The 26882-nt window shown below is 36.5% G+C and overlaps 1 protein-coding gene across 1 annotated transcript in view; it reads left to right on the top strand.

Annotated features, from left to right (window-relative positions):
* The first annotated feature begins 11454 nt into the window (after window positions 1–11454).
* Window positions 11455–26882, top strand: part of LOC130912218 (voltage-dependent L-type calcium channel subunit beta-3-like) — a 55647-nt gene continuing 40219 nt past the window's right edge. Inside the window, exons 1-2 of the mRNA XM_057830136.1 lie at window positions 11455–11723; window positions 19860–19952. Of these exons, the coding sequence (XP_057686119.1) occupies window positions 11658–11723; window positions 19860–19952 (159 nt within the window). The 5' untranslated portion in view covers window positions 11455–11657. The remainder of the gene's footprint in view (window positions 11724–19859; window positions 19953–26882) is intronic.

Here is a 26882-nt window from a genome sequence, read left to right as displayed (position 1 = left end):
CTAACCTCCCTAAATGTGGTTGGAAAAGAAAAATTAACGAAAGATTTCAACAAACATTGTGCGGATGGTGGATAAAAAAACCTCGACTAACATCCAAACAAGTTCGAGCTGTCCTGCAGTCCGAGGGTACAACAGTCTCAACCCGTACTATCCGTCGGCGTCTGAATGAAAAGGGACTCTATGGTAGGATATCCAGGAAGAACCCACTTCTGACTCAGAGACATAAAAAATCCAGGCGGAGAACGCCAAAAACGTTTTGGAAGAATGTTCTCTGGTCAGATGAATCAAAAGTAGAACTTTTTGGGAAAAGGCATTAACATAGAGTTTACAGGGGGGGCGAGCCCTTGAATGAAAAGAACACGGTCCCCACAGTCAAACATGGCGGAGGTTCCCTGATGTTCTGGGGTTGCTTTGCTATCTTTGGCACTGGACTGCTTGACCGTGTGCATAGCATTATGAAGTCTGAAAACTACCAACAAATTTTGCAGCATAATGTAGGGCCCAGTGTGAGAAAGCTGGGTCTCCCTCAGAGGTCATGGGTCTTCCAGCAGGACAATGACCCAAAACACACTTCAAAAAGCACTAGAAAATGGTTTGAGAGAAAGTATTGGAGACTTCTAAAGTGGCCAACAAATAGTCCAGACCTGAATCCCATAGAACACCTTTGGAGAGATCTGAAAATGGCAGTTTGGAGAAGGCACCCTTCAAATCTCAGAGACCTGGAGCAGTTGGCCAAAGAAGAATGGTCTAAAATTCCAGCAGAGCATTGTAAGAAACTCAGTAAAGGACACCGGAAGCGGATGGTCTCAGTTATTTTGTCTGAAGGTTGTGCTTCGAAGTATTAGGCTGAGGGTGCCAATACTTTTGTCCGGCCATTTTGGAGTTTTGTGTAGAATGATAATGTTTTAACTTTTTTTCAATTCTTTTGTGTTTTTTCATTGCAAGCAAAATAAATGAAGATATTACGACCAAAGCATGTGTAATAGCAATAATTTTCTGGGACAAATTGAGCATTATCTGACAGAATATCAGGGCTGCCAATACTTTTGGGCAGCAGTGTATCCCTTCTCCCAAGTCCCTCGGTAGTAAGAGTAAAAACAATAGTGTTATTAGATAACATATGTATTCAACTTTGTAAGCTTTTTGTGTCACTATTCCTTCTGTTCTTGTCTGTTCTTCCTTTATTTTTGCCCCCTCAATCATTTTTCTGTCCTTTTCTGGCTGCTTTCTCTGAACAAACAACCAGAGGTGGGTAGAGTACGCAAAAATTTTACTCAAGTAAGAGTAGCATTACTTCAAAATAATATTACTCAAGTACAAGTAATCATTCAATAAATTGTACTCAAGTACAAATAAAAAAGTGTTTGGTGAAAAGAATACTCAAGTATTGAGTAACATTGTGAATAACTGCTTACATTTTCTGTTAGATGTTTTTTTAAACAATGGTATTTTTTTCCCAACACAAAGTTATCTATAAGAACTGTTGTTATAATGACACTGTACAATAACCCATTACAAAACCGCATTAAGCCAAAGGAATACAAAAAAGGGGGGGAAATCATTGAATTCCGCCGAGAGAGAAAAAATGACAGAAATGTAGCATTATTCGTCCAAAGAGCGTGAGTGCCCTCTTGTGGAGAAAATAGTTCCTAGTTTCAATAGTGAATAGTTCCTTATGAAATTAAAAGGATAATATCTCTGTTTTTCCGTGGTCAATTGGCGCCAAATAAAAACTGGGAGAGAGGTTTACATCCGCGTTTTCGAGTCATGTTGAGGGTTGTATGTCAAATACTTTTTTACATTTTTTTTCTACATTTTTTACGGTGCTTTAAATACGCCACGTGATTGAACAGGCTGGCGTGATCATGGAACGGCAAGCTTACGTCTGAATGGTATAATGGACTCATGTGATTATTGTTGCGACGTCTCATTGGTGAAATTAGTAGAGCTACTTTTGGCATCGTTGGCAGGGAAAAATAAATAAATATAATTTGTAGAATAAAGAGGAAAAGTGTAAAGACTTGTGTGGCCCAAAGTAGCGGAGTAAGAGTGCCGTTTTTTCCTCACAAATCTACTCAAGTAGAAGTAAAAAGTATGGCTTAGTAAAACTACTCACAGAAGCACATTTTTGTGCATGTAACACATTACTACCCCACTATAGATAGATAGATAGATAGATAGATAGATAGATAGATAGATAGATAGATAGATAGATAGATAGATAGATAGATAGATAGATAGATAGATAGATAGATAGATAGATAGATAGATAGATAGATAGATAGATAGATAGATAGATAGATAGATAGATAGATAGATAGATAGATAGATAGATAGATAGATAGATAGATTTTATATATATACCGTATTTTTCGGACTCTAAGTCGCACCTGAGTGTAAGTCGCACCAGCCATAAAATGCCCAACGAAGAGGAAAAAAGCATAGCACAGTATAAGTCGCATTTTGGGGGGAAATTTACTTGATAAAATCCAACACAAAGAACAGATATGTCATCTTGAGAGGCAATTTAAAATAAAAATACAGTAGAGATTAACATGCTAAATAAGTGTTCAGGATGATAATGTTACATGATGCATGAACGATGAAATGCGAACGTGGCCAGTATGTTAACGTAACATAGCTATTAAGAGTTATTCAGATAACTATAGCATAAAGAATATGCTAACAAGTTTACCAAACTATCAGTGTCACTACAAAACACCAAAATAACATGTGAACTGATATAATGATGTGTTAATAATTTCACACATAAGTCGCTCCTGAGTATATGTCGCACCCCTAGCCAAACTATGAAAAAAACTGCGACTTATAGTCCGAAAAATTTTCAATCACGTCTAACTACAATCATATTTAACTAACTGGCTGCCATTAACAGCGATAGAAGTCCAATCCATTTCAACTGGGAGAGGCTGTGGTGATGCTGCCATGATTGACATGCCATGCCATATTGCCATGATCAGCCGTCCCAGTAGAAATGGATTGAACGTCCATCTCAGTCAATGGACCTGAAACATGATCTTTCACTTCCAGCCATTCAAATTCCAAAGGATTGCACTGTCAGTGGCAGTGAATGCATTCATCTTCTGAACCGCTTATCCTCACAGCGTCCTTATGAAATAAAAATAGTTCAAATGCGCTTGCGTTAAACCTGTTAAAACGGTGCTTTGAATAAATAAAAGAAAAAATGAACTCTATTATTTACAAAAGAGCAGGAGACACATTTGCTCAAACCTCAATTGTTGAATTATACAGAATGGTGGCATGAATGTTTTTGTACACAATATTGGTTTGGTCAGATTTTAATAAAATAATGAAACTGTTTTTTTTTTTTTTTTCTTTTTCAGATAATTTCCCCACATGGTCAATAAAGTTCTAACCTCACATTTTGTCGTGCAGGCTCATCAGGATATCGGCGCCTTCTAAGAATAATCGGATAAGTCCTTTTTTTCTGAATTTCTAGGACCCCCCCCCCCCCCCCCCAAAAAAAAAAAAAATTGTTGATTTGTATTTTTTTTTTTTTTTTTTTTTGTATATCTAAAAACATTTTTAAATCTTTGCAAAAATGACTTAGCTCATTTAAAAAGGTGACGATATAAGATTTGATTTCATCTACAGCGCGAAAAGACCCGCCGAAATGCACGCTCTTATTTTGAAGAACAATTTTGTACTTATCCTGTGTAAGTAGGTCAAACTTTGGCTGGTTTGGTGCAGCTGTCCCTAGCTATGCGCGCCTATGCCCAGTGCGCTCCCATTTAGGAAGGCGGCACTCCCTCTAGTGGTTAAAAAAGGTGCCTACAGGAATAAGTGACCTCATGTAATCAGCCTATGAAAGACGTTTCATTATATCAACGTTCTACAGTATTTGATTTTCAACAAAACTCAGCTTGTTAATTGTTGATGTTAACTGGTATAAATGTATATCACTATTAACAAACATCTGAGCTGTCCTAACACACAGGTGTCCAATTTAAGGCCAGATTCAGCCACCACAAAATTTAGTGTGACCCGGATAAGCAAATCAAGTGCACCAACAACACTAAGTTTTTTGCTAAAACAAACAAATCATTTTGACATTAGTCACACTCCTTACATTGTAAAGTATGAGGTTTTTGCGCAACATAAAAAACCAAATAATTTCTCCAAATATCTGTAACTTTGTTTTCACTTTTTGAGGCAAGTTGTGTGGCGTGTACTTAAAGAAATATTTTTCAAATGCATGTTTGACATTAAACTGTATGCACCTTACATATTTCACAGCAAGCATTCACAAACGTTCCGCTTAGTAGACAACTGCTGACAGGCGTAGAAGTGTGCTAAAAGAGTATCATCACAGACACTTGTTGTGTTTCTCTGCTTGTTACTAATATCAAAAACACAGACCGTAAGAACCCAGTGCCCCCCCCCCCCCACACACACACACACACACACGCTTTAAAACAAAGTCAATAACTTGTCATTAACCCGCTGGACTAAATAACTGAACTGAACAGAGTGAATGGTGAAATACTGACTTCAAATTTGGTTTGTTTATTATCCATATATTATTATTATTTTCCCAACTGCACCATAGCAACATTTCCAGTGTCCAGCTAAGAACATGATGTTTGACCCTATCCAGGCAAATTAAGGCATCTCCAAGCAACCAAGAAGATGATGGGCTTGGCTATCCAAATGACTTTTGTATACCGAGAGATCCTAAGAGCAGTTTGAGGAGTGTCTTCTGCTGAGTACTGACAACACAGTTGACCTCGCCTAACCTGACCAGCAGTTGCATAAGAAAGCAGTAGTGACAACAAATGGGGCGTGGTACAAAAACCTGAACTAATGGTTGCTGCAGCTACTTTGTGATGTGACTCTTGTCTTCATAAGGAGAAGATGTGTGGTTTTCATTGGTTTTCGAACAGCGGACACAAATTTCTTAGGCCTCTAAAAAATACGAGTACAAGTAAAGTAAAAGTATTCATTTAAAAGAATGCTCAAGTAATGAGTAACATTTTGAGTACAAGCTTACAATGTCTGATATATATATATTTCTTAATATTCCTTTATATGTTTTTCCCCAGCACAACTTAATCTATATGAAGTGTTATTATTATACTGGACTATAGCCAGGGGTGAAGGTGGACTGGAACGCACCGGATCGGCGTTCCGCCATGAAATACGATGGCAGAATGCCGTTCCGGCATACGGTGCTTTGATCACGAAAATATCACAGCAACTGCCAAACCCCATGTTTAAAAAAAAAAAACCTGCCACGCTGCCACACACGCATCTCCAATAAGAACAATCTACTAACGTCAGATTTACATAGACAAGTGTTAACAACAAGCCTAATAAAGAGCTTATTTAGTGTCATCTGTTTCCACTGTTATTTATTATTCATTTACAGTGTTGGGCACGTTACTTTAAAAAAGTAATTAGTTACATTACTCACTACAAAAAGTAACTGAGTTAGTAACTGAATTACTCTATAGTAAAAGTAACTAGTTACCAGGGAAAGTAACTATTTCCGTTACTTTAAAAAGAACTTGTTGTATGTCAAAGAATTTGAAATTTTCTGAGCAGTATTCGAGTCAGTGGAATAGAGAAGAACAGACAGGTAGTTAACTTGTTAGGTGCTTCAGCAGATTTGAATTGCTTACCACAGATGTCGACAAAAGTTTTGCCCCGGGACATAAATTACACATTACATGCAGGTTCTTTCCTTTAATTTCGACAAACTTGAAATAGTGTCTATATCTCCACCTCTTAAAGGACAATTTTTCTTCTGACTGCTCTGCCATCCCGACCCTGAGCATCTGTTTTGCGTGTGGGTGTTTGCCGCATGCGCTGTTCCGGTTTGCTTGTGAAATCACCGGCTCTGATTGGCTTACCACGACACATGACTCTAACCCTCAGCCAATCACAATCACTTCCATCGCATCTCTCGAGGGGCTGCATTCAGGTAGGCTAGTTTCCCGACAATTCACGTCACCTTCAAAGCGTCTGCCGTCCTCAAGATGGAAGCAGAATTATTACTGGCTGACAGTGGGAGATGGGAACGAGGCTAGCATCAGGTGTAGCAAACACAGAAACGTTACCAAACTTTGGAAAGCATTGTCTAATTGAATGAGCAGGGACAAACAGCTTGGAGTCAGAAGTACGTGCGCTATTCTCGAACCTGAACGCACCCCAAGTCTTGGATGACAAATCAACAGAGCAGAGAGTTGACTCGACACGGCTGGTAGTTTCTTCAATTAATTCAGAGTAAGTAACGCACCGCTTTTGACCGTAAGAAACGGTAACGGCGTTGTAACGGCGAAAACAGTAATTAGTTAGATTACCCCGTTACTGAAAAAATAACGCCGTTACGTAACGGCGTTATTTATAACGGCGTTACTCCCAACACTGTTCATCTATTCTACGTAGTTCTTCCCAGCGTCTCTTTCTCTCTCTCTCTCTCTGACAAGTCGCGTCGCCCTGCACACACAGTGAGTGCACATGCATTGCAGGGCGCGCAGGAAAAAAAAAACTGGACTCTGCTGTCCGTTCAATTGGCTGACATACTGACATGTGAGCAGCATGGCTAATTAGTTGAATGAGATTTATTTTATTGTATTTTATTTTGGGTGGTTCAGAACATCTTCCATGTTAATGTGCACTTTGAACTTATTTATTTATCATTTATGTAAGGTTACTTCGTTATTTCCTTATAATTAAAAAAAAGTCAATGTTTGCTTTGTCTTCAAAATATATTCCATTTCACTGTGCATAATGTATGTCATTCTGTCCTTTTTTTTTTTTAATGAATGTTACTTATATCTTTATTATTTGAAACAAAGTCAGTGTTTATATTATCTTCAATTTAAAAGTACATCCTATGTTCTTGAAAAGCTCAAATTGAGGTTTGGCTTTTAGATTTGAGGAAATATATAAAAATTAGAATTACAAAGAATTTTGTAAATCAGTGGAAAAATACATTTTTTAATGGAAATCAGTTTCTCATTTTTGCCTTGTTCCAGTGTAATGCAGTAGCCTAATGCATGTGTGAAACCTACCAATTCATTCATTCATTTTCTGAGCCACTTATCCTCACGAAGGTCACAGAGGCGCTGGAGCCAATCCCAGCAAACTATGGGCAGTATACAGGGTACACCCTGATTCGGTTGCCAGCCAATCGCAGGGCACAATTGAGGCGCACACAGTCATACCTAGGGACAATTTAGAGTGTTTGATTTAGCCTAGATGCATGTTTTTGGGAGTACCAGGAGAAAACCCACGCAGGCATGGTGAGAACATGCTAACTCCGCACTGGAATGCCGGAGCCCGGGATTGAACCCTTGACCTCAGAACTGTGAGGGGAACGTGCTAACCACTGTGAAACCTGTTGAGTTTTATTGTGTGTTATAGTATTTATAACTGTGCCAAAATCAGTTTTACCATTTTGGTGGTTTTAGGAGGTTGAAGCCCCATTCCCCCCCACCCCTCTCCGTCTGCCCCCCAAAAAAGGGCTCCGTGCCGAATCAATGTTAGGGAGTTCCGGCAAGAAATTCTAGCCACTTTCACCCCTGACTATAGCCCAGTGGTCCCCAACCTACTAGCTTATAGCCACATACTATGCAGAATTGACTTGGTTGTAGGCTCCTCTTCTGGCTCAACATGTGGCATTTTCCCCATAAAAACCTGTCCAAAGACGCTGCCGCCCATAGCACACAGGCAACAACAGCTAACGTTATTGTTTACATTGACTGACAATGTGCTGATTTAGACAAGTTTGCTGAGTGAAACATGGGTGGTGCCATCTTTGATCATTTCTGCTTCGACCTCATGGAAAAACATGAAGTGAGGTTAAAGTAAGCAGTGGGTTGACAAACTTAAAACTGCAAAATCAAACCAGAGGAACTCACGGAATCTCCAAAAATGGATTCAGCACAATGTAGATGAGACTCAGAGATTTTCTGTGCCGTGTGTGAACTCCTGGAAGCGCCTATATATATGGTTGGAAGTGGAATGTTTTGAACAGCGTCCAGGTTTAAAACTCCAGTGCGGATCTACCTCGCTATACCCCTTAAATCGAAACCAGCTGCAGACAATTAGGATGTGCTTTATAACTAAGGATCTACATGAGGGGATTGTATGTTTGTTCTTATCACTTTGTTGATCATTCGTGGACAGAATTATAGCAACCTGCCAGCCTGTAGATGGACATGCCGGCCACTTGAGTGACCAAAATGAGGTGAAATTACAAATAATATTACAGTTGCAGAATGCAAAAGGGTTGACACGGATTTTGTTGTTACAAGGAAATGCTGCAAGGTACAGTTTTTATTTAAAACGATTGGTGCATGTGCAAAACAGGTCACTAAATCACATTTTATAAAAATTATTAGAAAAATATTAACGAAGGTGGAGCATAAGTCGAGCCTTTCATCATCAAAGTGAAACGCAGGTAGTCTCGACATATGTCCATCGACGTACAGTTAGTGTTGTTGTGAGGCATATCAATTTGTCTTCCCTTGCCTAACAGCATTTTTCACCTGTAAACAAACAAACAAACAAAAAACTTGTAACACTGGCATTTATGCGTTTACATAATTGTGCCATCCTACACGAAATGATTAGCAACAAGCTAGCAGCAGATGCAGTAGCAGTAGCAAATAATATTAAAGACCATCATAATTACAATCATCATCGTGATAACATTTTCTAAGACACCAAGTTGTTTCATGCGCAAGAGTTTAGCCTTAGTATTTTTTAAGCACAGGACACATAAAAATACAGGGATAGGAAGAACAAAGCTTCCCTAACACTAGCAGCAACATGGCTACATAAAAACCCGGTCTTTGTGGTGGCACGGGCTTGGTTCCACAACTGCCTTCATGAACATGTTGTCCTCCCATGTAGTGATGATGGCAGATGGATGCGGTATTTCCAAATTTTTTGAGGGAGTTTGATGAGTAATGTTACTCCAGCTCCACCTTTGTTTTGGATGGAGAAAGTGTAAAACGGAAGTTGCGAGCAGAAATGTGGAAGTAAAGCGGAAGTACCTCGGAAGCCTTTTCTATAGGTATGCAAACACCCCGGTAATGGTGGCCAACCACTAGAGGGTGATGTACGCAAATCTCTACTCAGCTCTCAATGTGCATTTAATTGTGGCCCTTCTTTCCTCAAAGTTTGTATTCCAAGAAAACTCGCGCGATCCAGAATCCAAACCTGGTTGTCAGACTAAACTTAATTTTGGATTTTAATGACCAAAATCGGGCACGTTGAGACAGCGTGACAAGCTTAAAGCCAGTTGGCATGACTTTATGGTTGTTTTCTAGCAGGTTTGGATGAAAATACACCTATAAACCTCCTGGTGCTTTAAGCAGCTCTCGTTGCCGTCCGAGACGCAGTTCATGCGGGCACAAGCACATGAAGGATCAGGGCGAACTTTGGCTTTTTCGCCCAAAATGTGGCACTCTGAGGTGAATTGTGGCATTAATTGTCATTTATTGAGCTGCAATGCATAGATAAATTTGAATGAACTTGTGGAATGAAAAAATGTGAACGTTTTCCTGCATCTTTGGATGAAAGTGCAACTATGAACCTCCACCCTGGAGTCTCCAGGAGCTTTGCACTTCTCTCAGCTCAATATTTTCAGGCTTAACCACAAAAGACTGGACGGCACAAAGACGGAGGATTGGGGTGAGATCCACGTTCTCAGGCAAAACTTTGGCATTTTAACCCAAAACATGCCACTCTGGGGTGGATCTACATTCCCAAACCCCCCTGAAATGCACAGATTTTCATACAGTATAAGACTGCCGTTTTTGTGAGTTCAATCATTTTTTTTTTCACATTTAATTTTTTTTTTGTAATTTTTTGTTATAAATCAAATGAAACCACTGATAACCAATGATTTATTACATTATACGTAGTATATACAGTACTGCCCAAAAAAGTTGAATATCAAGTAAAAGTTGTTTTATTTTGGCAATTTAACATAAAAGATTAAACCAACAAAATTGTATGTCAATTTGCTTGTAATGGCTCATCTCAAGCAGTTCCTCGTAACTTTTCTGATTTAAAATTTTTCAGCTTATTATAACCAGAAACCTAAAGTGGGTATGACACCAAAAAGCATGTTTATTTCATATTTCACGGGGGGTTTTATGCTCCTGAATGAAATGGACCGCTTGGATGTGGAAGCGACCGTTTTATGTATTCAATTTTTGAATCCTGCGCCATGAAAATGAGTGATTTCCGGCTCCGGTCTCGGGTTTAGGACGAATGCGAATGTGACGTCAGCAACTCACAATACATCATTGCTCTATAGCATGCAGATGAACTGCGGATTCAGCTGTGTGATTTTGACAAAGATCAGATCACATTTTATGGAGATTTTATGCAGAAATGTGAGAAATTCCAAAAGGTCCAGATACTTTTTCATACCACTGTATATTTAAAAATACAGTAATGAATAATCGTTTAAAAACATATGTATCTTTAATATAATCTATATTGCTATTCAAGGTTATTTTAATGACCAAAAATAGTCAGTTGCTCTAAAAAGGGGTAAAGGTCTTAAGTGTCAACTTTTGAATTGCTTTTAATACATCACTGCATGGAGCCTATGGAGGCAGATTTTTGTCTTTATTATTCAATCAAAAAAAAAAAAAAAAAAGTTGCTTCAATTAAAATATTAAGCGGCATGGAAAATGAATGAATGAATGAATGAATTTTCAATTTAAAAAAAAAGTCATTTCAATCAAAAAAAAAAAATGTTGCAATCAAAGAAAAAAAAAAAAGACTACTGTCCCACCCAAAACGTGACCCAGACACAAAAAAACATCACTTTAGTCAAAAAGGTTCTTTCAATAAAAAAAATTTAAAAAATCACTTCAATTAAAAAAAATAATAATTATAATCAAAGGAAAGTAAATGCATTTACTTGAGTCTCAAATTATTTTTGCATTTAAACTCTTTTTTCTTTGATTGAAAATTTTATTTTTGGAAAAAATATATATATATTTTTTGATTGATTGATTTTTTTTTATTTTTTTAAAAAAAAATTTCCCCTTTGGATTGAATAATAAAGATTTAATAAAGAATTTACCTCCATAGGATCCCTGCTACATACTGTTGCTTTAAAAGTGAAGTAATTAATTCTGGCATATACAGTACAATATAACCATAGTGGCCATATTGCTTTCTGACATGAAAAGATCCTATCAAGCCATATGTGAACCCCAGTCTCTTACCACCCGTCACATTTTTGATCGTTTCTACCTGAACACAATGCAAAATGCATACAACTTATGTTACAGTTTAGTCCAAAAATTATTACAAATGTCTGCCCTCGTTGTCGTGTAAAGCTATTTTTTATCCATATAAAGCAGTTTGGACACCCCCGGCATGGAGGCACTTAGTACGAACCTATGCTGGCAGCTTGTGTCTCACAGGCGCGTCATTACATCGCCTCCCGTTTTCTGCTGCCACAGCTACACGTTTTTTTGTTGTTGCTTTTTTTTCCTGCCTGTACGCGTCTCTCGATCTCTGATTTCGATGCGTTTGCGGTCGCCTGCTGCCTCCATCCACCTCCAGTAACCCATGTCCGCGAGCCTCCCACCTCCTTCCCGCACCCCCGCTCGCGCTCCGCGGTGCCCGCCGTCACAATGTCCACTCCGCCCGTAGACCCGCTCTCGGCTGTGGAAAGCGGCCCCCAATCGCACTATTTTCAGGTAGGTTCGAATGCGACGAATGCTTGACTGGTTATCTCGAGGTTACTCGTGGTTGAAAACGAAGGCGTCGCATTTTGTCATAGACCACTTTCTTCCCTCTTCTTCTATTTTGTAAGGAAACTGCAGATGATGCTTGGTGGGTAGCAGTGTTTTAGGGGGCTATCTTAATGATGGTCGTCTTTCAACATATTACAATATTGTTGCAGTTTCCGCTTGTGGTTAATGATCGTTCGTCGTTTCATCCAGCGTCTTTCAAACAGGCAAACTATGATCATCTGCTTCACCTGTAGTCCCATTCTATTGGGCCTGTAGATAACCAAGTTATTCATTCTTTTTGGCCAAAATGCAGAGTATATGACATAGCCTGCATCCTCATGCAGACCGTATTTGTGATTCGAGGAAAGACAGTTCAAGAATAGGCAGGTCTTATTCCTCAATAGATGATATTTGGGTTTTGCATGCAATACGCTGACTCTTTAATGCCAACGTCAGCATGATATGTGATACTATCTGATCTCAACCCTTTCAGGGACAGTGGTCACTAAAGCCGACAGTTATTCAAAAGTAATCAGGATCTTAACTCATTCACTGCAAGCCCAGGTCACAGAGTACTGTATGTGATGTGGTAGTTAGCAAGGTTTGGTCTTAATATTGGTAGGGACGATATAACAGGCAAACCTGCATGTACACTTTTTGCTGGGGACGGAACATTAATAAGATCAAACATATTTAGTGAATGGGGGTCAGGGCTACATTTCTCACCAATATGAACCTAATTAATTGATAGGGTAAATGATTAATGCAAAATAAATCTGTATTGACCTATACTAACTTTCACACTGCAAATTTACAACGTCAATCTGATATATATATATTTTTTTAATCTAGTCAAATAATTTTCTCCTTTTTTTTTTTTTTTTTTTTTTGTTAAAGTGTTTTAAAAAAAGTGTTAAAGGCTGGTTAACAGATTCATGTGTCAGATTCTTCCACTTACTTCAAGTAAATATTACTATTTGTTCATACTGAGCCCATACATCTAAAACTTAGTCATTTTTCACATGAATCCAGACAAAAATTCTTTCAAATAATGTTTTGGACAATATTCTTGAATTTAGAACATTTCTGACAAATAAGTTTTTCTTTTAAGATTAAATATATATATATATATTTTTTTTGCTTATAATAAGTCTGTTAAGCTTATTTTCAGCTAGCGTTTTTTCGTATTTTCAAGAAATCTCAGGGAGTGAAATCAACTTGAGGCACTGTAGCAGTAGCAAAATTAGTGGAGTGTTCCCCACCTCCACAGCATTGAAGTCTTTTTACATTACTTACAGTGGCTGCCGCTGCTGGCGGAAAAAAACTTCTAATATCCCTCGTTTTTGAAGGGAGCGGGGGAGGCGGCATGTTGTATTTCATTCGGGCTGTGAATGGGTGTGTCTGTGTGCCAATCAAATGTGCGTTTGTGGGGAAAAATTGACTGGCACATTCAGTGAGTGAAAAGGGGTCAGTGCAAGCCTGAACATAATTAAAGTACTGTAATTCACTTAATAATGGTAAGATCAATTCTATCCTCACAACATATAGGAAGACAATCTAAATGACCTGTATAACTGAAGTCATTATATAATGCAAATAAAGTTGCTTAAAAATTGGTGAGGATAATTTGAGCATCCTGAAAAGTTAGTAGTGTTATGTCCCTTCCGTCCCTATGCAAACCTACGCCCTTGGTAGTTAGTAAAAGAGGGAAATTGATGTTGAAAACCAGGGGCGTCACTAGGTTTTAAGAACAGGGGGGCTTACCCCCCAGGAGATGACCAGGATGTAAGTGAACGTAGCGTAAAAGCACAAAACTTCACAAACAGCTAACAAAGACTGATAATTTATTCATTATTTTTGCTGTTGTTGTTTCAGTCTATTTTTTAAATCCAGTAGAAAAACTGGGGGAAATGGTTACAATTGCAAGTTGCTTGGTAGATGGAAGCATCAAAGAATAGAGCTGGGATGTAACTTTTGACCGCAAAACAACAATGGTGAGACGTGCACAGAGATTGTCTGTAGTGTTCAAGTCAGGTTTTTATTTGTCAAACACGGAGCAGTTTGTTTATTAATTACATAGTACTTTGTGCTGTTAGTCAGGGGCTGTAGCTAACTGTTACTACCAGCAGTGATAAATACTCACTTTCTTGGAAAACCTACTTATGTCGATCCTTCTTCCATCTATTAACGCTCTGATCTATCCAGACAGCTGTCAAAATCAGACAACTGGCCTTTCGTTCAACCAAATTGTAGAAAAAAGTGCAGTTACACCCCAACGCCGGCCCAGTACTGACTTCGAGCAAGGTCACAGGGAAAACGCGAAGTGGCTTTCTCTATATGAACAAGTGGAATGGACTGGATAATTACGCACTGAAGGGGCTCGCTACCTTACTCTATGAAGTGAGGGTAAACTGACAGATTTATGATTAGGGTTAGGAATTGATACGATTTTTACGATTCGGATTCCATTATCGATATTGCTTAATGATTCGATTCTTTATCGATTCTCTTATCGATTCTTATTTGCGGAAAAAGAAGAACAAACGTTCTGATTGTCATCGTGTTTGTTTAATCAGAAGTTACAAACTTATTAACTCACAACGAGGTCAAAAGAGGCCCAAAGCCTCAATGTTAACTGTGTCAATATGTGGCAAATACACAAGAATGTGTAACATTTTACTGAAACATTTTTCTAATCGAAATAAAAAATATTGGTATATGTTGGCATATTGGTCGTATTCCCTCCACAGTTATCTCCACCTTGCAATGACCAGGCATGAAAATGGGTCAGGGGTTAAAAAGGTGAGAAGGGTGTGGAGGAAATATGTTCCGGTAGGGCTGTCCCAAATGACTAATTTTCTCTCGATTAGTCAGCCGACTATTTTTACAATTAGTCGACTAATAAAAAAAAAAATTTTTTTTAAATTAATTTAGCAATGAAATCTTTGTTGACACTTATTAATTCACAAAAACATTGTAGAACACTTAAATTCTCTCTCAAAGTACAAATAAACATGTAAATAACAATAATTAATCACACTTAAACAATGATGATAGCATTTACTAGTGCAAAAGAATGGAATGTAAACAGATTCATAACACTGTCTTTGCCTCTCCAACATTATTCAAAACAATTCTTCAACAACAATATCTAGCATTATTATTATAGTATACTACTATATATAATAGTATTATAATAATGATAATATTCATTGTCAATCATATTTTTCACAAAAAAAAAGGGTGTCATTTTAAAGCTATTCTTAGTGTAGAATCTGAATTCTGTAGTATTATAGTACTGTATTTACATATTATAGTATTAATTCTTAAGTATGTGGGATTAACTCCAGAAATCATTATTTATATAACCGTGGCGTGCTTTTATTTTGAAATGTACACTGGCACCTTCGCTAAACCGCTAACAGCTTCACACTCCGCAAAAAAATCACTTTTCGTCATTGCTTGTAGTATCATTCATATTTTTTTTTTTTTTTCCATTTTTTCATTTGCAAATGTTGTTAACCAGTGATTTTTCATGTTTGAAGTGTCACCTTCTAACCGCAAGTTTGCATTTTGGAGAAGACTGCCAATGTTTTATAGCTAGCTAAAATAGGTTGACTTTTTTTCCCCATTAGTCTCAATGTAGCAATGCTACCTTTACAGTGTTTAATATACATGTGTTTCCTTTTTTTGTATGTCTGAACTGTAATTGTGCGGCATTTTGATTACCAATAAACATCTGTGAAATGAACTGGAGTCCGAAATTATCGCCCTCATTTTTATTTACCTAGCGACAAATGGACTCAATGCATATCGCGACAGGCTTAGCAACTTCAATAAAACATGTCGTTAGTTAGTTAGTTAGATGGAATTACGACCCCCCCCCTTAAAAATTTTCTCTTCGGATCTACAGTATACAATTCACGTAGGTCACCCTTTTTGTCTTCAAAATGGCGAATTTCGCCGAAAGGTGAGTGATTTTCACGCCTGAATGACTGTAAGTCGCTTTGTTGTCATTTTTCCTCATGAAGTGAAGACACACTTTCGAGCGTTTGAACCTACGTGTTGTCATTGTTATTTTTACAGCTGCAATGCTCGTGGTAAACCATCGTAACCTTTCATTTTCACCCCATTTCCTCGTGAAGTGTAGCCAGACTTTGGAGCGAGTGGTTCTTGGCGCCATGCTAGTTTGAAGCATCTGGACAACAAGACGCGTCACATCACATGATGACGCAATACGCGTCTTTAGTAATCATTAAGGGGATCGTTAAGGCTTTTACATTGTGATGTCGTGGCCTCGGAACACTAGGAACCGGTTCGGAATTGGAATCGGATTTCGATTCCCATCCCTATTTATGATCATATTTAAGTTAATTATGATTGGTTATATGATTATTGATTTAAACCAGGGGTGGCCAACCCTGGTCCTCGAGAGCCGCAATCCAACACACCTGAAAGAAATTATTAGGATTGTTATCAGGCAACTTGCTGATGAGCTGATCATTTTGATTCAGTTGTGTTAAAGGAGAGCATATAAATATATATATATATATATATATGTGTGTGTGTGTGTGTGTGTATACACACACACACACACACACACACACACACACACACACATATATATATATATATATATATACACATATATATGCTCAGATAGTAGCTTAGCCCATGCTCGTACATACTGGCATCCCAGCTGTGTGTCTGTGTGTGTGTATGGGGGGGGGGGGTGTATGTGTGAGCGCACGCGTTTTTATGTCTTACATAGTGGAAAGTTATAAACACCGCATCCTTTTTGACTGAATATTCCAGCCAGAATCTGTCCTCAGGTGGTTTTGGCAAAGCAAAGCAAATGACTGTCTCTAAAGTGCTAGTCACTTTTTTTTTTTTTTTTTTTTTTTCATTTTCTTCATTTTTGTTGTTTGTTTTATTGCTTTACAACTTTTATAGACCACATTTTACAGGCAAATTCTTAATTTTAAATTCATATATAGGAAAGTCAATTACATGCAATGACAGTTTCGGTCACCGGGGGGGGGGGGGCAGGGCCCCGCTTAATCACCACTTATAAGACTGTCATAATGATGACATGACACCTGTCATGAATATGGACGAGGGTTTATGACAGATGTTATTGAGTGTTATTTGTTAATCATGTAACTTTTGATGCAATATTGACATTTTTTCAAATGTCTTTGTTTGGGGATTACAGTTTAGAACCTGTGTTAGTGTTAGGAGATTTAATGACATCTGTCATAAGAATTCTTTAATGTTTATGACAGTGTCATGTCATATTTATGACGGTCTTATACCAGTCTTATGACAGCGAGTTCAAATAAAGTTGTACCAAAACCTAAAATACTTTATTAGGCAAGTCACTATTTTTGGTCATACAAAAATCAAATATTAGCAATTATTATTATTTATTGTCTCATTCTGTATATGTACAGGCCAAATGTTTGGACACACCTCATTCAATGCAATACAAGTGAAGGTCCCAGTCCCATTGATAAAGCAATAAATTCCAATAATCAACCCCGAAAAGGCATACCTGTGAAGTCAAACACGCTTTGAGGTGACTCCCTCTTCAAGCTCATCAGAATGGCAAGAGTGTGCAAACTCTTTACAACTTTAAAGATACTAGAATATTATACGTTTTTAGCTATTTTAAGCTTTTTAGCTTTTTTTTTTTTTTTAATTGCTAAGTACATAACTCTACACATTTTTATTCATAGTTTTATTTCCTTCAGTGAGAATTTACAATGTAAATAGTCATGGAAATAAAGAAAATGCATGGGTGAAAAGTTTTGTCCAAACGTTTGGCCTGTACTGTACAGCATTATAGATTTAAATTACTATTAATTATTTTATCATTTTCTAATAGTTTTTATAATTATAAATACATAATGATAAATAAATAAAATGTTAATAAAAACTACATTAATTACATTAAAATGAATGAAAATAGAAATACACACTTGTAACGGCATCAAGTAACACTGATTGCGCTCGACGTCCAATTCATTTAAACCAGGAAGACTGGCTTCGAATGCTCTTGTTTGAGTGACATTGACTTCGTTCATTCGCCCCTTCCAGTCAAAATGAATTGGACGTCTAGAGCCATCAAGTGTAACCACTCGGTCTGAAAATATCCAAGCAAGAACAATTTGAGTTCTTTAGAGTTTTTTATGAACGTATAAGAGCAATAAGTCCTTGTACTCAAACCAGCAGTAGGATTTTTGCATTGTACTGTATGGGTCGCAATGCAAATTGAAAATCGGATTAAAATGTACACTTGTACTGGCATAGATGCTCTGCGCATTGCAACTTCATACTCATTTGAATAACATTTCCTTTTGCATGTTCACACTGACACGTGAATGAAAATAAATAAATATGAGTGCAAAGGGCTTTTATTTATTGACTGATGTTCAATTTATATATTTCATTCATTCATCTTCTGAACTGCTTATCCTTAAGAGGGTCGCGGGGTGCTGGAGCCTCTCCCAGCTAACAGCAGGCAGAAGGCAGGGTACACTTTGAACTGATTGCCAGTTCAGGACACATAGAACATCAGCAGGGCACTTAGAGACAAACAACCATTCACGCACTACTTTTATATTTATTTCCACATTTATATTTGTGTTTTAAAAAATGTTTCAATCTTATTTCTTATTTTTGTATTTATTTTAATTTTAACTTTGATTTATTTATGTATATAATTCCATGTCTTTGAATCTTATTTCTTATTTTTGTGTTTATAGTAGTTTTTGTTTCAATTTCTATCTATTTATTAATATGTTTATTTTTAGTTTTGGCAGCTTTAGTCCTCCATAGGCAAAGGTGAGATAAAAATGGACATTCAAACTGTGTGGCAGATGTAGTAACCAGCGCTTCACTATCCTCATTTGAAGTATACTGCATTAAAATTGTTGGTTTTATCCATTAATGTCATAAATGAATGAACAGATTAGACATTATGTATGTTAATGTTCAAAAGTATCAAAGAAGTGCCGGACAAAAACTATATTGTGTGTGATATTTAAGTACCGTATTGGTATGGCGGAAAACACTCAGGTGACTTGAAGTTCTGCTCTGAGACCCCCAGTTTGACCAAATTTCAAAATTGTCCTATATGCATGTGTGATACATCATTGGAAAGCTTAAAATCTCTATCTTCTGGGGGAAGAGAAATTTTGAACAGGAGTGCATTAAAAAAAAAAAAAAAAAAATTAAACAGCAAAACCCTAACTGGAGGTGAGAGCACGCGAGAGCAGAATTAAAGACGCCATGATTTTAACGAGATATTATCGCGTACTTACTTCTTTTCGATCCAAAAACTCCATGTAGCATATATCATCGAGTCGCAAGATACAGCCGGATTTTGGGGGGATTTTATGGGTGAAACATGTTAATATAACAAGGATCGCGATGCAGAAATCGCAGACATCGAGGAGTGGTCGAAATGTTCTTTTTCATATATTTAACCTATTAAACTTTTTTTTTCTTTTCAATTTTTCTTTGCTTGGATCGATTATTTATCATCGAACATATCGGGGAAAATGCGACAGTAACAAAAAAAAAAAAAAATTTAAGCCATATTTATAAGCTTGATATCCGTGACTGATTTACAGACGCCATTTTTTTCATTGTGACGTAATTTGTTTAAAAGTTTCAAATATGCGAGTGAATAATTTTTTATAGTTTTTTTTTATTATTTAAACGAAATATTAGACATCAATTAATGATTCTAAGCTAAAAATGACAGACATTTTGAATAAGAAATATAATTACTTACCTTCTTTTTATGGCTGGGTTGAAACAAAAGAAGTTGCTCGACGTCTGTAAACGGTGGTTTCCAGGGTAAAACGGACAAATTAAAAATAATTCGGGGGCTTAATGTGCCATGAATCTGCGAATGCAGCATAAAGACATATTCTTCTATCAAACATAACAGTTCTTTTGGCTGAAAATACAGCAGTTTATTTTAAAGAGGGGCGCAAGAGCAGAAACTGCTTTTTCAGTCTGGTTTGTGTTTTCCGCCGTATATTGATCCGTGTGTTGTTGTGTTGATGTTGCTTTTGTGTTTGCACACAGCTGCCCAGGAAGTTGCCCAAACGAAAGAGCCGCTTCAAACGCTCGGATGGCAGCACGTCGTCCGACACAACATCTAGTTTCCTCAAACGGCAGGTAAATGCAATGCTTTGATTGTATAGGGCATTTTGTAGCAAGTGAAGATATGATTGACGGATTCAAGAAGACAGACATCATGAACAATTAAATGTTTGGATGCTGTTGAGGTCTTAGTTGTAATTTCTCCTTTGATCAGAAGAGGGCAACAACCATTTATGTGAAAAATCCCAGCAGAGAATCAATTTGTAATTAAAGTTTTTTGGGTCAAGCACATGTAAGAGAGACAAATTAATATTTGGTGAAGTGCTCTTGCTGTTACAAAAAATCTCTGCTGATTTAATATTGTACAGTTAAGTTAGTTTTTATTTGCTAATTTAGTTGTTTCTAAATCAGAGGCCTATTTCATGATGTGTCTCAGTTTAAAAAGAGGGCTGTTTGAGCTGCAGGTTATGAAGTCCTGGTACCAACAGGAGTTAAGAGAACTGGAATGACTGACGTTGAATGATCATGTTTCAGTGCCATTTACGCAAATAGACTTCCAACCCATTTAGCGAATGACCTAGGGCTGCGGCTACCGATTATTTAGGTAATCGATTAATCTATCAATTAAGTTAGTACGAATAATCGAGTGATCGGATTACAAACATTTAATGCCTTGCAGAATAAATTTTAGGATACGTAAAACAAATAATACTTTATACTTGCAATAGTATTTTTTTGGTGCTTGCTAAGGTTACTTTCCATTAAATGCACATTCAAAATAAAATTCCTGAGTGTTTTTTTCAAACTATGCAGAATTGCACTTTCATTTCACAAGATAAATGAATGCATTTAAAAACAAATTAAAATACCTGAGCTTAGCATCAAACGATATACCAAAAAAAAATGAATGAATGAGGATCTGAGTACAACAAAAGAACAGAGCAAAAGTCGGCTAGCTTAAATGCTATCCACTCAGTACCCCGCTCTCGCTCAATCTCTGGAACCCTGCACTCGCCGGTTTGTTTTATCTTCACGCTCAGATTTGCACACACATTACAAATGTGCCACGAAGCCAATCACTCAGAGAGTTGGCGGAAGTACACTGATTGGCTGTTTCCAAAAAAGTCATCCTTCTCCCGTCCAATTCAGCCAATTTATGTGCCAAACTGAGTGCACAGCAGATTTTTTTTTTGTTGCTCAACAATATTTTGTGTGCTCAAAATCTATTATTGCTCACTCAATATATTTTCATGCGCTCAAAATCTATTTTTCTGTGCTTAAAATCTAAGATTGCTTGCTCAGAATAGGGCACAAATATAAGGCCATACAAACACATATTCACTCAAAAAACTGTGAAACATACTATTAAAATAAATAGCTAATGCATAAGAAAAAGGTATTAGCTCAAACAAAAGCATACCTTATATTGGTCTTAACAAGGAGCAGCTGGGTTCAGCCATGTTACACGAGTTATGGCATATTAACTGTTGCCACTAGAGGGCAGTGTATCCACCCAAATCAATAAAATGAAATGCAACACTTTCAAAACAAACCATTACTACGTCCCTCAAATTAAACAAATCCTCAAAGCAGCCATGTTACACGAGTTATGGCATATTCACTGTTGCCACTAGAGGGCAGTGTATCCACCCAAATCAATAAAATGAAATGCAACACTTTCAAAACAAACCATTACAACGTCCCTCAAATTAAAAAAATCCTCAAAGCAGCAAAAATTTATTCAAGACTTATTTCTACTAGAGTTAATCATTTAATCGTTGCAGCACTAGAATGATCGCCGCCAGCCTTTCACAGTCAAAATGGATTGAACGTCAGCGGCAGCCAAGTTAACAAAAACCAAAACACAGTATTCATGATTCATAATATACACTTTCATCACTTGTCTGTTTCAAACTTGCGGCCCGGAGGCCAGATATTGCGCACCACATTATTTTTTGTGGTCTTTGAAAAGAAATCCTTTGACTTAATGTTTTGCACTAAAATATAATTTAAATACATTTTCTGCAGTCTTCAATGAAAGACTGAGGACTACAGAAATCATAGAACTACAGAAATCATAGAATATATATGTATATATATATATATATATATATATATATATATATATATATATATATATATATATATATGTGTATATATATATATATATATATACATACATATATATATATACAGGACTGTCTCAGGAAATTAGAATATTGTGATAAAGTTCTTTACTCTCTGTAATGCAATTAAAAAAACAAAAATGTCATACATTCTGGATTCATTACACATCAACTGAACTATTTCAAGCCTTTTATTATTTGAATATTGCTGATTTTGGCTTACAGCTTAAGAAACCTCAAAAATCCTATATCAAAAAATTAGAATACTTCCTCAGACCAAGTAAAAAAATAATTTAATAACAGCAAAACTAAATCAAACATTTGAAAATGTCCATTGATGCACTCAGTACTTGGTTGGGAATCCTTTTGCACGGATTACTGCATCAATCCGGCGTGGCATGGAGGCAATCAGCCTGTGGCATTGCTGAGGTGTTATTGATGCCCAGGATGCTTCGATAGCGGCCTTCAGCTCATTTGCATTTGTAGGTCTGGTGTCTTTCATCTTCTTCTTAACTATACCCCACAAATTCTCGATGGGGTTCAGGTCAGGGGAATTAGCAGGCCAATCAAGGACAGTGATGCCATGGTCAGTGCACCAGTTACTGGTGGTTTTGGCACTGTGGGCAGGTGCCAGATCATGCTGGAAAATGAAATCCTCATCTCCATAGAGCTTTTCAGCAGATGGAAGCATGTAGTGCTCTAAAATCTCTTGGTACACAGTTGCATTTACTCTGGACTTGATGAAACACAGTGGACCAACACCAGCAGCTGACATGGCTCCCCAAACCATTGCTGACTGTGGGAACTTCACACTGGATTTCAAGCAACTTGGATTTTGCTCCTCTCCAGCCTTTCTCCAGACTCTGGCGCCTTGACTTCCAAATGAAATGCAAAACTTGCTTTCGTCTGAAAAGAGGACTTTGGAACACTCTGCAACTGTCCAGTGCTTCTTCTCCATAGCCCAAGTCAGACGCTTCTTCCGTTGTCTTGAGTTCAGAAGTGGATGACCATGGGAATACGGCTATTGTAGCCCATTTCCCGGACACGTCTGTGAACTGTGGCTTTTGATACCTGGACTCCAGCTTCAGCCCACTGTCTTTGAAGCTCCCCCAAATTCTGGAAGCGGCTCTTCTTCACAATTTTGTTAAGGCTGCGGTCATCTCTTTTGGTTGTGCAGCGTTTCCGGCCACATTTTTCCCTTCCAACAGACTTTTTGTGGATATGCTTTGAAACTGCACTCTGTGAACAGCCTGCTCTTTGAGAAATTTCTTTTTGTGTCTTACCCTCCTGATGGAGGGTATCAATGATGGTCCTCTGGACAGCAGTCAGATCAGCAGTCTTCCCCATACTTGTGATTTAGTTTACTGAACCAAGCTGAGTGTTTTTAAGGCTCAGGAAACCCTTGCAGGTGTTTCGAGTTAATTAGATGATTCAGGTGATTAGTTGAATAGCCTACTTGTATACTTTTTCATGATATTCTAATATTTTGAGATAGGATTTTTGAGTTTTCTTAAGCTGTAAGCCAAATTCAGCAATATTAAAATAATAAAAGGCTTGAAATAGTTCAGTTGATGTGTAATGAATCCAGAATGTATGACATTTTTGTTTTTTTAATTGCATTACAGAAAGTAAAGAACTTTATCACAATATTCTAATTATCTGAGACAGTCGTATATATATATATATATATATATATATATATATACACATATATATATATACATATATATACATATATATACATATATTCTATGATTTCTGTAGTTTGTGTATGTATGTATATATATATATACATATATATACATATATATTCTATGATTTCTGTAGTCCTCAGTCTTTCATCATAGAACTACAGAAATCATAGAATATATATGTATATATATATATATATATATATATATATATGTGTGTGTGTGTGTGTGTGTGTGTGTGTATATATATAGTTATATACATACACATATATACATATATATTCTATGATTTCTGTAGTCCTCAGTCTTTCATTGAAGACTGCAGAAAATGCATTTAAATTATATTTTAATTTAATTATATCTAAAATATTTTATATTTTATATATATATATATATATATATATATATTCCTGTTTTTAAAAATTCAAATAAATTTATGAATAATATTTTTTAATAAATTAAAAAATATGAAAATATTTACCCTATTTCCTTTTTTGTTGTTTTTAAAAAAATTAAAAGCATATTAATTATTTTTATTTTTACTTAATATGAAAAAAATGAACCTCAATCAAAAATAAATACATAAATATAAAAAAACACGTACAAGTATAAACAGAGAAATTACCGTTTTTCTTTTTTAATTAAAAACAAAAATGAAAATAACTTTTAAACAATATTTCCTATTTTTCCCCCTTTTTTATACATTCATCTCCTCTATAGCTTATCCTCAAAATGGTCATAGACTTTCAAAATAGTTGCTGATTAATTTGATAATAATCCAAAAGTCGATAAATGGCAACAAAATGAGTTTGACACTACTGTTTCTACGACAGAATCGAGCACGGAAGTCCTCGATCATCACATGTTCTTTATTGCTCAAACATATGAATGTTAGTGATGCTTTGTGATCTGTAGTGAAAAGCATTTACGCAAGGAAGTGGGGCAGCTGCAAGAAAAAGGGGAGGGAAAAAAGGCTGAGCAGACACCTTCTTCAAGAGGAAACATTAGTTATCCTGATCAGGGGATAGTGGGGGGGCTTAATGACAATCTCCAGATCCCCAGAAAATGTTGCAATGAAGTGTGAAATATTCATGATGTTCCCTTTGAAGGCCTCAGGCGACGTGAAGCGTGGGTTCAGTACGAATACCGGCACCTCTCGGTCATTAACTCATCTTCGTTTACATTCGACGGTGGCAACCGTAGGTGAGCTGAGAAAAAGTGTTTAATGCAGAGGTAGGCCATTTCCCCCAATAGAGTAGATAGTTCTTGTCTGTGGAGGGGTGGGGTGTCCATGGAGGAGCTGTGGCGTATGACTCATTTCTGCAGCAGCATGCTGCCAGAAGTAGGACTGAATGTTGCGAGGCCTTAAACATCTCGTGTCTTGATGGGAAGTTTTTGGAACAAGAGTTGTAAAAAGGTTGAGTTGCTTGTTGAGCATTAGCATTTGCATCTTCATCTTTTTTCCCCTCCAATTTAACATCCAGACCGCCATATTCTACCTCTTCCATCCAAGATTGATCCATTGACATATGTTGACTTTGATATTGATGCAACAGCGTGGTGATTTATGGCATTGTGTACCAGAGAGCTATGAACGTGTCATTTTTTGACATTGAATTACGACCGCACAGTTAATAGAATGTTTTTGTTCATAGATATTGGGTGAATGGATTTTCAAATCTCTGGCGCTTGCATTTTTGGCTGTTGGGAAATGAGGGGAGTTGTTTCCGACTACTGAATCATATATTGTTTTGGGAAAAAATCTTTCATTCTTTGGTTTTCGCAGTCTGGGCATATTACACCATGTTACAGAAAAAATGTTCCTTGCTTAAAATCATTTCATGTGTGTTGCAAACTAAATGAAAAAGTGCCACTAAAAAGGTAAAAGTTTGGGTTTGCTATAACTAGAGGCTATAATAAACATTTCCGATTTTACGTTCTAGTTATGCAGAAAACGTGTTTTGTATGTCTTTTGTGTCAACTCAGCCATAAAAAGAAGGGAAGCAATATATATTTATTATTCAAAATCTCTGTCATTTTTAGCTTAGAATCATTAATTGATGTCTAATATTTCGTTGTTGTTGTTTTTTTTTTTAAACGACTTTAAGAAATTGTTCACTTGCATATTTTAAACTTTTAAACAAATTATGTCACAATGAAAAAAATGGTGTCTGTCATGGATATCTACCTCATAACTATCACTTAATTCTTTTGGGGGGTTTTTTGCTGTCGCATTTTCCCCGTTATTTGAGATGATAAATAATCGATCCAAACAAAGAAAAATTGGGGGAAAAAGTTTAAAAGGGTAAATATATGAAAAAGAAAATCTCGACCACTACTTGATGTCTGCGATTTCTGCATTTCTGCCTTTTTATATCACCATGATTCACCCATAAAATCCCCCAAAAATCCGGCTGTGGCCTCTCACAGCAGTATCTTGACACTCGGTGATGCATGCTACATGGAGTTTTTGTGTCGAAAAGAGGCAAGTACGCGATAATATCTCGTTAAAATCATGGCGTCTTTAATTATGCTCTCGCATGCTCTCACCTCCAGATAGGGTTTTGCTGTTTAAAAAACTTTTTTTTTTTTTTTTTTTAAATGCCCTCCTTTTCAATTTTTCTTCCCCAAGAAAATTGAGATTTTATGATTTTATATATATTATATACAGTATATACTGTATATGTATTTATATATATACTATGTATATATATACACATATATATTAGGGCTGTCAAATGATTAAATTTTTTAATCGAGTTAATTACAGCTTAAAAATTAATTAATCGTAATTAATCGCAATTAATCGCAATTCAAACCATCTCTAAAATATGCCATATTTTTCTGTAAATTATTGTTGGAATGGAAAGATAAGACACACGACGGATATACAGTATACATACAACATACTGTACATAAGTACTGTATTTGTTTATTGTAACAATAAATCCACAAATGCCATTATTACATTCTTTCTGTTAAAGTGATCCACGGATAGAAAAACTTGTAGTTCTTAAAAGATAATTGTTATAGTTACAAGTTATAGTAATTTTATATTAAAACCCCTCTTCATGTTTTTGTTTTAATAAAATTTGTAAAAATTTCAATCAAAAGTAGAGTTAATATAATAAAAATAAAAATAACAATAATAAAAATAGAGTGACCAAAGTCTAAGTTTTACGTGTATT

The sequence above is a fragment of the Corythoichthys intestinalis genome, chromosome 2, assembly GCF_030265065.1.
Source record: "Corythoichthys intestinalis isolate RoL2023-P3 chromosome 2, ASM3026506v1, whole genome shotgun sequence".
In the NCBI taxonomy this organism is placed as follows: domain Eukaryota; kingdom Metazoa; phylum Chordata; class Actinopteri; order Syngnathiformes; family Syngnathidae; genus Corythoichthys; species Corythoichthys intestinalis.
Note: the sequence above shows the minus strand (reverse complement) of the source record. Positions and strands in the feature narration are given on the sequence as shown.